Genomic DNA, 12,612 nt, shown 5'->3' with positions numbered 1-12,612 from the left:
AAAGAAAGCAAGAAAGAAAGAAGAAGAAAGAAAGAAAAGAAAGGAAAGAAAGAAAAGAAAGAAAGAAAAAGAGAAAGAAAGAAAGAAAGAAGAAAGAAAGAACGAAGAAAAGGAAAGAAAGAAAGAAAGAAGAAGAGAAAGGAAGGAAGAAGGAAGGAAAGGGAAGGAAGGAAGGAAGGAAGGAAGGAAGGAAGGAAGGAAGGAAGGAAGGAAGGAAGGAAGAAAGAAAGAAAGAAGGAAGAAAGAAAGAAAGAAAGAAGAAAGAAAGAAAGAAAGAAAGAAAGAAAGAAAGAAAGAAAGAAGAAAGAAAGAAAGAAAGAAAGAAAGAAAGAAAGAAAGAAAGAAAGAAAGAAAGAAAGAAAGAAAGGAGGGAAGGAGGAAGGAGGAAGAAAGAAAGAAAGGAGGGAAGGAGGGAAGAAAGAAAGAAAGGAGGAAGGAGGGAAGAAAGAAAGAAAGGAGGGAAGGAGGGAAGAAGGAAGAAAGAAAGAAAGGAGGAAGGAGGGAGAGAGGGAGGGACGGAGGGAGGGAGGGAAGAAGGAAGAAGAATGGAAGAAAGGAAGAAAGAAAGAAAGAAAGAAAATTAAAGGAATTAGAATTGACAATGAGGAAAAAAATTGTCTTTACCAGATGATATGCTGAAATATGCTTAGGTTATCCTACAAAATCATCCAAAACTTAATGGAGACAATTCACAGCTTTAGCAAAGTTGCAGGATATAAAATAAACCCATACAACTCATCAGCATTTCTAGGTATTACAGACAAAGCTCATCAGCAAGAGATAGAAAGAGAAATTCCATTTAAAATAACTGTAGGCAAACTCAAGAATTATATGAACACAATTACAAAACACTTCTCACTCAAATAAAGTCAGATCCAACAGTTGGAAAAATATTAATTGCACATGGGTAGACTGAGTTATAATAAAAATGACAATTCTGTCTAAATTGATCCACTTGTTCAGTGACATTCCAATCAAACTACCAAAAATTATTTTCTAAGACTAGAAAAAATAATAAAATTCATCTGGAAGAACAAAAGGTTTTCAAAACTATCTAGGTAATTATTGGAAAAATATAAACTATAGTGCCTTAGCACTACCAAACCTAAAAAAACAAAACAAAACAAAAAAACTATATTATGAAGCAACAGTCATCAAAACTATTTAGTACTGGCTAAGAAATAGAATGATGGGTCAGTAGAAGAGATTAGTTACAAATAACATAATAATCAAGGCCTATAGTAATTTAGTATTTTATAAACCCCCAAACTCTAGTTCCTGGAATAAGAACTCATTTGATAAAAATTGTTGAGAAAACTGGAAAAAATATGTTAGAAAAATATTTGTAGCAGCTCCTTTTGTTGTAATGAAGAATAGGATAATGACTAGACACCCATAAATTGGGGAGTGGCTGAATAAACGGTGGTATATGAGGGTAATGAAATATTATTGTTCTATAAAAAATGATGAACAAACTGATTTTAGAAAAATCTGGAAAGATTTACATGAACCAGAAATACACTGTCCAGAGTAACAACAAGAATGTGCAATGATCAACTATGAAAGACTTTGTTGTTCTCAATGGTTCAGTGATCCAAAGCAATACCAATAGACTAAATGCCATCTGCATTTGATGCATCTGAAAAAGAATTATGGAGATTGAATGTAAGTCAACACATTCTGTGTTCACTTTTTTTTCCCACTTCCATTGTTTTTCCCTTTTGTTCTGATTATTCTCTCCCAAGATAATTCATAAAGCAATGTGTATTAAAATAAATAAATAACTTTTTTTAAAAGAAAGAAAAATAAAAGCAATGCAATATTTGCTATTTTGAAATACTCTCTATTATGTAGTGTGTGTTTTTTTAAAGTATATAATGAATTAAAATTTCAAAGCCATTTTATTTTTATGTCTCTGAATTTTCAATGACTATTTTTCGGGCTGAGGGCATAATCATCATTACTGTCCTTTCCTTCAATGCCCACTCCCCCAAATTAAAAAGAAAAAATAAACTCTTCCTTGTAACAAATATAATCAAGCAAAATAGTTACATACAATAGCTGTTTATGAAAAGATGTCTTATTCTGCTCTATCACACTTCTGTCAGGAAGAGGGATGAATACTTATTCCATCATCAATTCTCTGTTCTCTGGAGTTATGGTTGATTATTGCATTGATTAAAGAGACCCTAACTCTTTCAAAGTTTTTTTTTTTTAATTAAACATTGAAGTATAAATTTTTCTTCTGATAGTGCTTACTTCATTCTGCATTATTTCATAAAATCTCTCCATGTTTCTTCATTTGTCTTTTTCATGCTTCCTTTTAAAAAATGTTATTACTTTTAGTAATAATTTCTTAATGGCATAGTAATATTCCTTTATATTAAAATAACTAATGTGTCCAGTAATTCCCGAATTGGAGGGCACTCCCTTTGTTTCTAGTTCTTTGCTACAGCAAAAAGGTCTCTGAATATTTTTACACACATGAATTTTTCGTTTTTCTTTTATTTTGTATATATCTATAAATTGAGGGAAGATCAGGTTATGTATGGCTTTGTGACTTTTGGGGAGCATAGTTCCAAATTGATTTCAAAAATAGCTAGACTACTTCACAGCATGTTCAACAGCATATTTAGTGTGCTCAAGCTCCTACTGTCTCTCCAACAATTGTAGTTTGTATTCTTATCACCTTTGTTAATTTGATGGGTATGAGGTGAAATGACAGAGTTGTTTTAAGTAGTATTTCTTTTATTAAAATACTGCTTATTTGAAATGTGAAATCCCAAACTTTAAGGCACTTAAATTTTACAATGCATATAAGTGGAGGAGGAATCTTTCCCTTCTATGAATGCTTAAGGCACTGTCTGTAAGACACAATTTTAAAGAGCATTCATACTTCTCTTTTGTTATTTCATATTTGTGTCCCCATGAAACCTGTAAGTTCCTTAAGGACAAAATCTGGTTTTTGCATAATTTTTATGCATAATCTTTACAATTAAGCGGTCTTCCAGTGTAAACACTCTACAGATATTTAAGCATTACTGGATCAATTAACTGAACTATCTGTATTAGGATGGCTGAGATCTTATATTTTAGAAACAATTTTGGGGGTTAGTTTGAGAAGTTAGTTTCATTTTTAAAGGCAAGCCATATTAGCTACAAACAAGTCAGGGATTCATAATTGGCAATGGTTTTGGAAAACTCTCTAAATCTTTAATGTTTTGACTATTTTCATAACTGAATTTCATTAAAATGGTTTCCTTTGTATTTTCTATGTTTAAAAACAATCTAGAAGGGGTCTGTTTCACTATACTGCCAAAGAATCCATGACATACACACAAAATTTGTAAATCCATTTCATTATACATAAGTAACAATATAGGGATCCATATGGTTACAACTGAATGCAAATTTACTTCTGATATACTTTGCAGAATTTTTGAAGTCTTTTCATTGAAATTATCATATATAAGTGAACAACTAATAGTAGCTAAAAGGATTAAAGAAAATATGAGGATAGTGTTTTAAAAAGGTCTTACTATTCTCAGTTTCCTTCCTCTAAAACACAAATACTTAATCATCCTATACTTATTACTTCTTTCTGGTGTAACATGTGTTCCTTTATGTTACTATAGCTATACATGATTGTCTCCTTGAAAAATATGATATTTCATGACTTACACTAGACAGGGCCATTAGTTTCAGAGGAACACTGAAAAAAAAAAAAAGAACAACAGGCAGAATAAAAGGGCTTCATAACTTTATATATAGTGGCATTTATTTCTAACAATATTCCAATGTAGTGAACATATTTTATTTTCCAAGGAAGTTAAAGTGAATAGAATTACTAAGGGTTGTTTGAATAACACTGATCCCTGCACTGATCTGCCCATTGCACTGATTTTTTTAAGTCTCTTAGTTACCTTGATTGTTCTGTCATTATCTCTAATCAACTGCTTCTTTTCCTCTTCAAACTTCTTTATCACTTCTTGGAGTCTCCTTTCAGCTGCCATTTGCTGGCGGTTGCTCTCTTCCTTCAAAGAGGTAATCGTTGTCTGAAGTTCAGCTATGATCTGAAATGAGAATAGCAGGCTATGAGTCCTAATTCTATAGTAAAGGACATTGATTTCTATATGTATTTATGGTGAATAAAAGATTAAATTTGACACAAACTCAGTATTTCAATTAACATATACTAACACACATGATTAAAGACTTGAATGGCATAAAACTTATGAAAATTAATTTGGAAGACTTTGTTATGATAATATCCCCAAAATTTTTTTTTACCAAAAAAAAAAATGTATTTTACCAGTGGTATCAAACTCAAAGAGAAACAGTTCCCACAGCAAATTAATTTAGAAATTTTAAAATTAACAAATTAACATAATCTATGTTGCAATGCATTTTTACTTATTTTATTAACATTTCCCTATTACTTTTAATCTGGGTCAGCTGTAAGGCCTGAACCTTGTGTATGACACCTCTTATGTCTAACTAAAAAAACCCAAAAAACAAAGATGCTCTTTCTAAAACATTCTGAACTGCTATTCACTAACACCATGTAAGTAAACATACATAGAATAAAAACTTTTATAACTACTTTTTACATATTTTATAACTAATTTTCTATGTATGTATCATTTCCCTTAATACAATGAAAGTTTCTTGAGGGTAGGGTTTTTTTTTTTCCCTCTGAATTCTCCAGTGGCTTATATACTATCTAGCAGATAGACATTGATTAATAGATGCTTATTGAATTGAACTGAAAATAGGAACAAGTTTGGGAATCCTCCATATGTACAAAATATGGACTTAGTGTGTTAAACAGAATTCATTCTGAGTTCTCCAACAACATTTATCAGAAAAGTATAGAATTCTTCCCATAGAAGAAAGAGCTACAGGGAATCAGTTAATCCCTTTGCTCTGGCTATAGACCCCAATTCCCTTAGGATTCAATATGATCATCTGCAATTCAATGGAAGAGCAATAGATTGGTTCTAGTTTATAATGTCCCTAGCTTTGTTATTCTGAACAAGTCAATTCAGTTTTGTTTTTTTCAGCTGTTACATGGTGGAGGGTTGACTAGATTGAGGGTACATATGTTTGTAGACAAATGTTCATATGTATATGCAAAGAGAATGTCTCTGTGTATATATATATATGTTGGCTCAGATTTGTATTTCAATAGTGTTAAGAATTCTTAATGGGACTTCCTCTGATGTGGCTAATGGCTAAATGCTCTATAACATTTGCCTTGAGACTCTGGCCACTTGCCCAGGAATACTTAGTCAGGCTAAGTCAGGAAAGGAAACTTGTTACAAGTAAACATCCATCTGAGGCTACTTCTTATCTGCAATCTAAGTCCTGATGCTTTGGACCCATATCTATATTCTAACATTTATATTTATAGAGTTACTACAGTCAAGACGCATACTATTTAACCTCTGGGGTAGCATATCAGAAGATGTGAAATGCTCTCCTATATTTCTATGTGAAAACCAAATAGACAAAAGACTAATCAGTGGTACCCTAATCAGGATATCAGCCTTTCCCACTCTGAGGTTGCATATAAAAGCTGGAGTAAGCAAGACCTTCAGGCTGATATTGAAATATCCCATCAGAGTTACAATAAGAATTATAAAGGGCACTTATGACTACATGCTAATGAAGTCCAGGTGAGATTGTGAGAGGTAGTAAGATGAAGTAAGCTTGAAGTAAGGAGTGTCTTAGATTAAAGTACTTCATCTGACACTTACTGGCTATGTAACCACATACAAGGAAGTTAATATTTCAGTACCTAAATTATCCTCACCTTGTAAAATGGAATTAAGAATATCTGTTATTGCTGAGTTGTTTCAGTTGTATCTGACTCTTCATGACCCAATTTGGGATTTTCTTGGCAAAAATACCAGAGTGGTTTGCCATTTCCTTCTCCAGCTCCTTTTACAAGTGAGGAAACTGAGGCAAATGAGGTTAAAGAACTCGATAGGGTCACATAACTACTAAACGGCTGAGGCTACATTTGAAGTCAGGTCTTTCCAACTCTAGGAAGGTGGAGTATCCTCAAAACACTCCAACTCATACTATTGAGTGAAGCTAAATAAAATCATGAAACTGTTGAATGGACTGATACAAATTTAAGTTATATAATCTCTGTCTTCCCCTCTATGTCACATAAAAAGATTTCATTTCATATTGCTAAGGCAAACTTCTCTACATATACATTTATTCCTTTTAATCCCACCTTCTCTCTCAGGTTGTTCCTTCTATCAACCCCATTCTTTCATTTATCTTTACTATCTTCCTGATTTTCCCACAGCCTACAAACATATTCATATCTCCTCTGTTCTCAAAAAAAAAAATCCTTACTAAATCCATCCATCTCCAGTAACTATCATCTATCACTCCTCTCTTCTCTAGTTAAAACTGTCTGTCATATATACCTATAATTTCTTTCTTCTTACTCTTTTAACTCTGTACAGGGTGGATTCCAAACCCATATTTCATCAGAAACTATACTTTCTAAAGTTACCATATGAGCTCTTAATTGCCAAATTCCATTGGCTTCTTTTTCAATCCTCATTCTTCTTGACTTCTTAGCTGCCTGTTGATCACTCTCTTCTTGACATGTTCTTTTCTCTAGGTTTTCATGCCATTTAACTCTCCTGGTTCTCACATCAGTCTGATTACTCCTCAGCCTCCTTTGATGGATCTTCATCTATGTCACAACCACTAATTCAAAATGTTCTCATGATTTGTGACTCTAGCCATCTTCTTTTCTCCTTTAATACTATTTCACTTAATGAGTGATCCAATTAGTGAGCATGGATTTAATAATCATCTTTATGTTGATGATTCTCAAATTTATTTAACTAATCTCAACTTTTCTTCTGATTTCAGTTTCACATCTCCAACTTCCCATTGGATATTTTGAAATGAATGATGTATACATTAAACTCAATATGTCCAAAATTGAACTTATTACTGCCTCCCCAAACCTTCCCGTCTTTCTAATTTCCTTATTACTCTTAAGTGTTCCACCATCCTTCTGGTCTCCTAGGCTCACAAAATATTTGTAATCCTTGACTCCTTCCTCTTACTCTCTCACCCCCTCCAACACAGTCAATATATTTCCAAATTTTGTTGTGTCTACCTTTTTAACACCTCTTATAAATGTTCCCTTCTTTTTTTTTTGGCACTGCCAAGGGCTTGCTGCAAGCCTTGATCATATTATACCTGGACTATTGAAATACCCTACAACATATCTTTCCCATCCGCCACTAAGCTGACAAAATGACATTCCTAAACTTAAGTCTGAACATATCACCCTGCCCCCTCTGCTTATTGCATAAACTTTATTTATTCCCTATCCCCTCTAGGATCAACTAAAAAATCTTCCATTTGACATGTAAAGCCCTTCATAATCTGCCCCTACTCCCTTTCCTTTTACCTTCTCATGTACTAGCATAGGGACAGTGGTGTCCTTGATATTTCTTGAATAATATACTCCCTCTTCTAAATCTAGGCATTTTCACTGGCTATCTATTCTTTATGCCTGGAATTTTATCCTTCTTTATCTCCATTTCTTGATTTCCTTTAATTTTTAGCTAAAATCCCACATTTCATAAGACATCTTTTCATTCCCCATAATGTTAGGACATTCTCTTTTTTGATTATTTCCTTTGTATCTTGGATTGATCGATCTATCTATACATAATTCTTTAGATGTGGTCTCTCCGACTAGATAGTTACTCTAAGAAGAGATACTGTATTTTGCCTTTCTCTGTAACTCTAGCACTTAGGATAGCATGTGGGACATAATAAGTACTTAATGTTATTGGCTACTTAATTGCCAATTATTTTTGTTGAATAGGCCATAAATTCTACTTTAACATTTCTTAATTTTTTTCTTAAACCATTTCTGAAAACTCTGCTGTGATTCCATGTCCTCTTGAAAATCAACAAGGTCTTCTCCCTTATCAGATGATAGACAAATGAACTCAAGTACATGATCTGGAGGCCCATCTTTCTTCCTTAAAGCAAGTTTTCTTCTTTCTGAGATCTTTGGAAATTTCAATATTTTCACTTCATATTTTCCTATAGTTTACTTTTTAGCTTCTTTTCCTTTGGTAGCAATTACCTCAGAGGTTGGAATTCAAAACTGTCTCAATTGCTGGGCAATTCATGTTTCATCAACTGAGTTTCTACCCCAAGTGACTTATGCAGGGAAAAAAAATGGATTCAACTCAGTGCCTTTGCTTCAGCATTAGTAGTTATGCACACATACAAAGGCATCTTACTCTAATTTCTTTGGTTCCTCAGTTCTTTCACACCAAGAGTTCTAGACTAAGAAGGCTTCTGTCTTTTTACACAAACAGGAAGTAGTGAAGGATACAGTTGAATTTTATTGCAAACTTGTGGGTTGGCTTATTTACAGGAAATCATCAAAGAGAACTGATTGCCCAGAGGTAATAGAACCAGAAGGGAAAACAGGCATTGAAAAAATTCATCAAACACCTTCTGAAAAAGACCCTAAAAAAATACTCCACAGAATATTGTGGCAAGCTGCAGAACTATCAGACTACGGAAAAAATATTACAAGTAGCCAGGAAAAGCAATTTAAATATCGAGGTGCCACAATAAGGGTCACTCAAGATCTGGCTACATCCACACTAAAGGATCAAAGGGCCTGGAATCTGATATTCCAAAAGGCAAGAGAACTTGGAATGCAACCAAGAATAAACTACCCAGCTAAGCTGAGAATTTTCTTCCATGGAAGAAGATGGACATTCAATGAAACAGATGAATTTCATTTGTTTCTAAGGAAAAAACCTGAACTAAAAAAAAAGTTTGATCTCCAACCAAGAGAAGCAGAAAAAAGTAAAAGGAACTCTTGAGAACTATGTTTCTGTTGTGGATATACATAAAGTCCACATGTATAATTTGATTTTACTGATAAAACACAAAAAAGGGAAATAGAAATGGAAAGGGGATAGTATCAGGAAAAAAGGAAAAGGGGAGATAAAAAGAGGGAAACTACATCCCAGGAAGAGGCAAAGAAAACCTATCATATCTGAGGGAAATTAGAGAGGGGGAGGAACATTGTGTGAGTCTTACTCTCATCAAAGTAGTCTCAAAGAGAAAATAATTGACATAATTGTTTTACAAAGAATTCTCTCTCACCTCATTAAAAAATGGGAGAGAAAAAAGGAAAAGGAAGAGAGTAATAAGGGAAAGGTACAAAAAAGGGGAAGGGCTGTAAAAGGGAGGAGAGAGGGATAGTAACGAGGGAGGGCTGCGCGACACAAGCAGGGCCCATAAGTTTAATACTAGGGAAGGGGTTCAGGGGGAGCAAGGGGGGAAAAAAAGCATAATCCAGGGATATTATGATGGCAGGAAATACAAAATAAGTAAATTTAACTGTAAATGTGAATGGGATGAACTTTCCCATTAAGTGCAGGCTGATAGCAAACTGGATCAAAAGTCAGAACCCTACAATATGTTGTTTACATGAAACACATTTAAGACAGAGAGATACATACAGAGTAAAAGTAAAAGGCTGGAGCGGAAGGAAACTATATCTTGCTAAAGGGTAGCATAGACAATGAAGCAATATCAATATGAAACCTATATACACCAAGTGGTATAGCATCTAACTTCCTAAAGGAGAAGTTAAGAGAGTTGCAAGAAGAAATAGAGAGCAAAACTATAATAGTGGGAGATCTCAACCTTGCACTCTCAGAATTAGATAAAACACAAAAAAAAAAATAAGAAAAAAGTAAAGAGGTAAATAGAATATTAGAAAAAATTAGGTATGATAGATATTTGGAGAAAACTGAATGGTGATAGAAGGAGCATACTTTCTTCTCAGCAGTTCATGGAACCTTTACAAAAACTGACCACATATTAGGACATAAAGATCTCAAAATTAAATGTAGGAAGGCAGAAATTGTAAATGCTTTCTTTTCAGATCACGATGCAATAAAAACTACATTCAACAAAAAGTTAGGGGTAAACAGAACAAAAAGTAATTGGAAACTAAATAATTTCATCTTAAAGAATGACTGGGTGAAACAGCAAATTACAGACACAATTAATAATTTCACTCAAGATGATGACAATAATGAGACATCATACCAAAATTTGTGGGATGCAGCTAATGCAGTAATAAGGGGAAATTTTATATCTTTAGAGGCTTACTTGAATAAAATAGAGAAAGAGAAGATCAATTAATTTGGTTTGCAACTTAAAAAGCTAGGAAAAGACCAAATTAAAACCCCCCAATCAAACACTAAACTTGAAATTCTAAAACTAAAAGGAGAAATTAATAATATTGAAAGTAAAAAAAAAAAACTACTGAATTAATAAATAAAACTAAGAGTTGGTTCTATGAAAAAAACAATAAAATAGATAACCCTTTGTTAAATCTGATCAGAAAAAGGAAAAAAGAAAATCAAATTGTTAGTCTTAAAAATGAAAAAGGGGAACTTTTCACTAATGAAGAAGAAATTAGAGCAATAATAAGGAATTACTTTGCCCAACTTTATGCCAATAAATTTGATAACCTAAGTGAAATGGATGACTACCTCCAAAAATATAGGCTTCCCAGATTAACAGAGGAGGAGGTAAACTGCTTAAATATTCCCATTTCAAAAAAAGAAATAGAACAAGCTATTAATCAACTCCCTAAGAAAAAATCCCTAGGACCAGATGGATTTACAGGTGAATTCTACCAAACATTTAAAGAACAATTAGCCCCAATGTTATGTAAACTATTTGAAAAAATAGGGAATGAAGGAGTCCTACTAAATTCCTTTTATGGCACACACATGGTACTGATACCTAAACCAGGTAGGTTGAAAACTGAGAAAGAAAACCATAGACAAATTTCCTTAATGAATACTGACACTAAAATCTTAAATAAGATATTAGCAAAAAGACTACAGAAAATCATTCCCAGGATAATACACCATGATCAAGTAGGTTTTATACCAGGAATGCATGGCTGGTTTAATATTAGGAAAACTATTAGTATAATTGACCATGTTAATAATCAAATTAACAAGAACCATATAATCATCTCAATATATGAAGAAAAAGCATTTGATAAAAATCCAACATCCATTCCTACTAAAAACACTTGAGAGTACAGAAATAAATGGACTATTCCTTAAAATAGTCAGGAGCATATATTTAAAACCAACAATTAGCATCATATGTAATGGGGATAAACTGGAACCTTTTCCAGTAAGATCAGGAGTGAAACAAGGTTGCCCACTATCACTATTACTATTCAATATTGTATTAGAAATGCTAGCCTCAGCAATAAGAGTCGAGAAAGAGATTAAAGGAATTAGAGTAGGTAATGAGGAAACCAAACTATCACTCTTTGAAGATGATATGATGGTATATTTAGAGAACCCCAGAGATTCTAATAAAAAGCTATTAGAAATAATCCACAACTTTAGCAAAGTTGCAGGATACAAAATAAATCAATATAAATCCTGAGCATTTTTATACATCACCAACAAAATCCAGCAGCAAGAGATACAAAGAGAAATTCCATTCAAAATAACTGTTGGTAATATAAAATATTTTGGAATCTATTGGAAAGTCCGGAATTATATGAGCAAAATTACAAAATACTTGCCACAAAAAATAAAGTCAGATTGAAATAATTGGAAAGACATTAGGTGCTCTTCGATAGGCTGAGCAAATATAATAAAGATAACAATACTCCCTAAACTAATCTATTTATTTAGTGCTACACCAATCAGACTCTGAAGAAACTATTTTAATGACCTAGGAAAAAAATTCATATGGAAGAACAAAAGGTCGAGAATTTCAAAGAAATTAATGAAAAAAAATCAAATGAAAGTAGCCTAGCTGTACCTGATCTAAAATTATATTACAAAGCAGCAGTCACCAAAACGATTTGGTACTGGCTAAGAAATAGACTAGTTGATCAACGGAATAGGTTAGATTCACAGGATAAAAATAGTCAATAACTATAGCAATCTAGTGTTTGACAAACACAAAGATCCCAACTTTTGGGATAAGAATCCATTATTTGACAAAAACTGCTGGGAAAACTAGAAATTAGTATGGCATAAATTAGGCATGGACCCACATTTAACACCACAAAGCAAGATAAGATCAAAATGGGTCCATGATTTAGGCATAAAGAATGAGATCATAAATAAATGAGAGGAACATAGGATAGTTTACCTCTCAGACTTGTGGAGCAGGAAGGAAAGGGCTGATTTTTGGCTAGAAACTGGAAAATAAATGGATGCCCATCAATTGGAGAATGGTTGGGTAAATTATTGTATATGAATGCTATGGAATATTATTGTTCTGGAAGAAATGACCAGTAGGATAAATACAGAGAGGATTGGAGAGACTTACATGAACTGATGCTGAGTAAAATGAACAGAACCAGGAAATCATTGTACACTTCAACAACGATACTGTATGAGGATGTATTCTGATGGAAATGGATATCTTCAACAAGGAGATCTAATTCAGTTCCAATTGATCAATGATGGACAGAATCAGCTACACCCAGAAAACTGATAAATGAATGTAAACTGTTTGCATTTTTGTTTT

General features: G+C 33.1%; 1 protein-coding gene across 7 annotated transcripts in view; it reads right to left on the bottom strand.

Moving 5' to 3' along the window:
- CEP112 (centrosomal protein 112) overlaps window positions 1-12,612 on the bottom strand; it is a 728,584-nt gene that overhangs the window by 286,674 nt on the left and 429,298 nt on the right. For all 7 annotated transcript variants that reach the window (XR_012481126.1, XR_012481125.1, XM_074260574.1 and 4 more), the window contains one exon: window positions 3,924-4,073. Coding sequence is in view for 5 of the 7 variants with exons in the window: in XM_074260574.1 (XP_074116675.1) it covers window positions 3,924-4,073 (150 nt within the window). In the remaining 2 variants the exon portion in view is untranslated. The remainder of the gene's footprint in view (window positions 1-3,923; window positions 4,074-12,612) is intronic.

This window comes from Sminthopsis crassicaudata, chromosome 4 (assembly GCF_048593235.1).
Source record: "Sminthopsis crassicaudata isolate SCR6 chromosome 4, ASM4859323v1, whole genome shotgun sequence".
Taxonomy (NCBI): domain Eukaryota; kingdom Metazoa; phylum Chordata; class Mammalia; order Dasyuromorphia; family Dasyuridae; genus Sminthopsis; species Sminthopsis crassicaudata.
The sequence above is the reverse complement of the archived record's forward strand: the minus strand, read 5'-3'. Positions and strand labels throughout refer to the sequence as shown.